Source organism: Charadrius vociferus, unplaced genomic scaffold (assembly GCF_000708025.1).
Source record: "Charadrius vociferus isolate BGI_N301 unplaced genomic scaffold, ASM70802v2 scaffold55, whole genome shotgun sequence".
Classification (NCBI taxonomy): Eukaryota; Metazoa; Chordata; class Aves; order Charadriiformes; family Charadriidae; genus Charadrius; species Charadrius vociferus.
Window position 1 is genome coordinate 2396297 of NW_009648444.1, and position 6000 is coordinate 2402296.

General features: G+C 42.6%; 1 protein-coding gene across 1 annotated transcript in view; it reads right to left on the bottom strand.

Annotated features, from left to right (window-relative positions):
* Positions 1-6000, bottom strand: part of NPNT (nephronectin) — a 51320-nt gene that overhangs the window by 18128 nt on the left and 27192 nt on the right. The window contains 1 exon segment of the mRNA XM_009885523.1: positions 1149-1283. Coding sequence (XP_009883825.1) covers positions 1149-1283 — 135 coding nt within the window.

Below are 6000 nucleotides of genomic sequence, written 5' to 3' on the forward strand. Positions count from 1 at the left end.
CAAACAGTAGTATGGTCATAAGGAAAATACTAATAATTTTGAAAATTTTAATAAAACTGAATTGCCAATGGGAAAGAATACGATAGAGAGTCACAAATCAATGTGGTGATAGAAATGTTAGGGTCAAAGGGACTATTGTGCAACTCTGGTATTGCTCAGCTTAGACCTTAGCATCAGTTTCAGTGGTGTGCTGTGGGTAGACAGCAGTTGAGATCATGAAGATCACAATTTTAATAACCATTTCTTAAAGGTGACATGATAAGAAAAGAAAAACTGAGCATAGGAATATGCATGTTCTTAATCACACCAGTATTAAACTATTTTTTCATAAAATGCTTCCTCTATTATAAATCCATATAGCTGTTTCTACATCAAGTAGAGTCTGCTTGAAACATCTTATATGGTATTTCCAGGTTTGTTGCTAGTGATGCAAGCAAGAATCTCCAAATTCCCAAGCTCTGCATAGAGATTTCTCTCAAAAAAAAAAAATACTTAAACAAACATAAAGCAATGCCTCATTATCTCCACATGATCCTTTTTTCAGTGAAAGGATCATAACCAGTTGAGGCCCCAGGAAACTAAAACAGTGGGACCTGGGAACATCTTTGTTGAAGGGCATACACCAGCTGCATTCCAGTCGCATGTCCAGACAAAGACAGGTTATTTCCCAACCCCTGCCTTTCCCCCACCTGTCTTCAGGGGAAGGAAAGTTGGGCAGTCTGGGTTGGAAGGAACTGGGGTGTGCTCTAGCCACATTTTCTTATCTCGGATCTTGGGGCATGCTACAGATCACACCTGCGTTACAGCTCAGACATAGCCTAAGCTCATACACCACTCCAAACATACAACTGCCTGTGCACAGTGAAACCTGTGGGGACAAAGGCTTTGGAAAGGAATTCCCGGGGTCATCAGCTCTGCTCTCCCACTAGCTTCCACAGGAGAACGAGTTACAAGAATGAAGGCCAGATATATGCTTTCTTTTCCACAGTCTGTTTCTATAATCTACCCTTACCTAAAATACAGTGCAACCTAAAACAACCGGCTTCAAGATTTCAGCCATAAGAAGTAACCATTCTTCTTTAAACCATTAATTTCAGTTTAGAATATGCAGCTCTGTTACATGCACATAAGAACTAAGTTGTTATTACCATGGCATTGGTATTTGCCTCCGATGTACATAAGATCAAAGCCTTTATGACACCTGCAAATGTAGCTTCCAAAAGTATTGACGCAGTGCCTAAATCGTGGACAGATAACTCTCCCAGTAGCACATTCATCGATATCTGTGGAAAGAAAGGAACTGTATTATTCTTAATAGCAGCTAAAATAAAATCTATACTATATAAATTAAACTGCTTTCACATAATGAAAAACTAAAGAAGAACAGCCAAAGTATTTTTAATAAGGTCCTCTTTGCTACAAGCTGGTCAGCCAGCAGTAATATCTGAGCACTTCTTCTGGCTGTGCCATCTCGGTTCAGCTCTTGGTCACACCCCCAAATTTTTATGCCTCCTGTGCCAGAAGCCTTTACAAATGCTATGAGTGACAAGAGATGCACTGTCATAACGAGCATTGCTACTGAATTTGGAATACTTGCTTTATGCTCTTGCCATCCTGGTACCCTTCCCCTTAGAGAGGAGATGTTCTCTAATTCCCCACAGATCAGACGACAGCTTCTTCAAGGCCACAAAACACTCATCCTTAAAACTGTAATGGTACTTGCCTGAAGAAAAGCTCTTTTGTGTTATTTGTATAACTCACTTTTGTCCCACTAAGTCCTGTCTGGTTATAAAGACAGCACCTGGATTTAGAGGCAAGGAATAATAATAAAAACTACCCCAGTAATTCTGTTTCTGAAACATGCCTAAAATATTGTTCCTGTAGCACAGGTCGTACATGCATATTCAAAGTACATCGCCCTGCAGTAGAAAGTGGTTTGTTTTTTTTAAATCTCAGGTGTCCCTAATCCTCGACCTGCCCATTAAGCCTATCAGGAAATCTTCATCAAATTAATGCCAGTGGTGCAGTATTTCTGGGCCTCCTACCAGCTAGTTACCGCAGGCCAAAGGCTTTTTGAGTACCTGCTCTTTGCAGTCTCTTACCCTGCAAAGTGCCTGCGCTGTAGCTGACCCCTCTTTCACAGAGAAACTGGTTACCTAAGTGACCTTAAAATATCTCTGAGGTGCTGAGATACATGGCTCCCATTTGCCCTGCCAGGGGCTCCCAGCAGGACCTGAAGCTGTGCTTCAGTAAGCAACATCCAGGCAAGGACAGAGGAGTGGGAAGACACGGGTGATGCTCAGTAAATGTCTGATGCCCCTCATCTCCCAGAAGCTGCTGTTCTTCATGCTGACTAACAAGCCGGGCAGAGGCCCAGAGAGCCAGTGCTCACCCAGTGCTGCTTTTGCCGTCTGGGAAACTCTCAGACGAGGTCAGGCTGACACACAAAACCTGCTTGAGCTCCCACTCACTTTGTAGCCCTTGGACACCGAGCTGAAGCCTGCTGAGTGCTTCAACCCTAATTCTTCACTGAGTTAGAGACCTGCCGTGCACGGCTGCCTCTGACGCACGCCGCTCCTGAGGTTTGTTGGTTATCTACAGGGCACAGTTCAAGCCTTTGCTCTGCAGCTCTATCAGGCTCTTGATCTATGGGAAAGCAAGATTTTGCTCTCCATGCAATTCTTTTCCCAGAAGGAGCACTTCAGCTGCAGGTGTCGAGAGTGCAAAACAAAGCTGAGTGATTGATGCCCTGCTGCTTGTGAAAGAGGTCTGAACAAGGCAGAGAGAGGCCCGAGTCTCTTGTGCAGCACAGAAAAAACATTATCACAAAACCGCCGGTGAGTTCGGGCAGCTACCTGATATGCAGGGGAGATGGAGCTTCAAATTCTCCAAGCTGCTTTTCCCACAGCCAAAAGAAGTGACCTAAAGCCATGAATTACTGGGCTGGATGGGCTCTCCCAGTAGCTGGCACGATCCCACTCTGCATGAAGAATAGTTACTGAGGACAAAAAGGATTCAACCCCTCAGCTCCCACACTCCAGGCCCATCAGACCGCTCCAAAATAACAGCTCGCCTTTACTCTCAGACGGGAGCACTTCTACAACGCCATGGTAAAGGCCTGAATGAGAAAGAAAATGAGGCCAATACTAGGCACCGCTCCACACGCCTGACTCCCCCTATAAATCTGCCTCTTGTTTTTAATCTGTTATTTAATCTGTTATTAATGTTTGAGGTTTTGAGTACATTATCAACAGCTTTACAAATTCTACTGTGTTCCTTACAGTCATTTAATTTACAAGCCACAATTTTCTACTCTTTATTAAAACATTATTTCAAGGCTGCAAATTTCAGACTCGATTACTATTAGGTTTTGGGGTTTTTTGGTCTTTAAACCACAACTTTAAAAAGGAATTCAGTAAGAAAAATATTAGCCACTGAATATACATCATCATGACATGGATCATGTTCTTTAAAACCTAGTGATTTCCCAGAAGGCAAGAAGTATGTTAGATGATGAGAGCACTGTAGCAGTATTGTTTAATTTTCTAGGCAGTTATCCATCCTAAAAATACAGGACTGAACTGCTAATCAATACACTGTTGAAAACTGACACAAAAATAATGGGAAAAAAGTAGCAGTCTACTGCTTGCATTTAGTATGAGAGGTGGGTGGATGCTCGTTACTGGTGGGAAACCCACTTTTCGATCATTAGCTAGAAGACGGTATGCACGTGCTTACAATTAGTTTTCTGCAGTTTTCAAACAGTACAGTGAGTGTGGCTTCTTTCAAGTCTGTGGACTGTGCCAATTCACACCTGGGCACAAATGGCGTAAGGCGGTTTCCCTTCGCCTGCTGCAACATGCTGCGGCTCATGCCTGCTTCCTGTGAAAACCAGGGCATGAAGGGGCAATTTGTATTCTGATCTCAGCCTGGTCTGCCATGGAGGCGCATGTCCAGACTTAGAGCAAGGGAGCTGCTCCCAAGGCACGTAACACAGTGTCACACACCTAGCGTGTGTGATGGTCGCTGTTCAACAGAGAAGCACAATTACAAAACCTTGCTTCTCTCTGGCTGTGAGTACGACCACGTTACGAACTCAAGCACTAAACAACTATGAGACTGATTTAAAAATAGCATGATGTTTAAGTTTACAAGGTCACATTTTCAAGTTTCTATACACAACCAAAACGACTAGAAAGAATTCATTTTACAGTGAAAATAATTATTTTCAGTCCTCAAATAATTTCAAACCTTCTGAACCTGAAAATGTGTATACTGCTGATTTCATTAAATTAAAATCCCAATCCAAAAAACCGGCAACACTGATTGATTTATTAATTCAAGAGTCCTTAAATTAATCAATTAGCCAATTAATCTGTATTTTCACTGACTACTTTGCTGAATTCTTTTTCACTTCACTGTTATTTAGTTTATATGATTTACCTTCATAATCAAATTGTTTGGCAGGTCTTTACTGATTGTCTGGAAGGAACATTTTAACAAAAGAATGATCAGCATGGGTTAAACTAAGAATAGAATAGTGCCTAGAGGAATTTCCACCTGTGCTAAAAATAAGCATTACATTCCCAGCTGTTTTTCAAAATCTCCTTAAACAGGATTTCATGAGCTGCAGCCAATGCACACTTCAATTTTTTTACCATCACCTACACTTCTGTTTATACTGCAGCAATACCCAGACCCTCGCTGGAGCCAACGACCTCCCCAACAGTGATGTGCTTATACACATGTGAAGAAAAGGAAAATCTTAGCCCCAAATACCTTCAATTCTTGGAAGTATTTACTGGTTTTAGTACAACTCAAACTCGATAGGAAAACAACACAGTAAGGCTGCATGTCACCATCACCTAAAGAGGGGACTACATCACGTTATGACCCATGAAGGACATACATCTCTGGCTGTGACTTTCTCTGTATTGTGCAAGACTGCTCTGAAATTTTTGTGCAAAGTTTTAAAAATAGGTTATGAGATCAATCTGAATGATGCACACTCAACTGAAATATGGGTACACAGTTCTTCACCAGTCTGGGGAAAAAAAGGTGGTTTTTTGAAAACTACTGAAGAACTGAAAGACCTTCATATAACTGGTTTGAGTGCTAGCCTTTGGCATTAAAAGTCCACTTTGTTTATTTCAAAGTATGAAGTTTGCCTGAATATAAAAGTGCAGACTAGGAGACTCTTGCAAGTATTTTCCTAGCAAATTTCTGTACTTGGAATAACTTCCTTGAATTTATACTTAAAATCACTCAGTTCACTATGGCATGGCACAACTCTCTTCCAAAGATCTCTATGCCATAATGTCCACAGTGTGACTAATCACAATTGAATCCCTTCAGCATGTGACAATAGTGGTGGTTTTTTTCTCCTGTTCTATCCATTCTTTGGCATACATAAATGTGCCAGTAATGCACTTCATAGAATCACAGAATGGTTTGTGCTGGAAGGGAGCTTAAAGATCACCTAGTTCCAACCCCCCTGCCATGGGCAGGGACACCTCCCACCAGACCAGGTTGCTCAAAGCCCCATCCAGCCTGGCCTTGAACACCTCCAGGGATGGGGCATCCACAACTTCTCTGGGAGACCGGTTCCAGTGTCTCACCACTCTCACAGTAAAGAATTTCTTCCTAATATCTAATCTAGATCTACCCTCTTTCAGTTTAAAACCATTACCTCTCATCCTATCACTACACTCCCTGATAGAGTCCCCATCTTTACTGTAGGACCCCCTTTAGGTACTGGAAGGCTGCTATAAGGTCTCCCCAGAGCCTCCTCTTCTCCAGGCTGAACAACCCCAACTCTCTCAGCCTCTCCTCACAGGAGAGGTGCTCCAGCCCTCTGATCATCTTCATGGCCCTCCTCTGGACTCACTGCAACAGGTCCATGTCCTTCTTATGTTGGGGGCTCTAGAGCTGGATGCAGTACTCCAGGTGGGGTCTCATGAGAGCAAAGTAGAGGGGCAGAATCACCTCCCTCGACCTGCT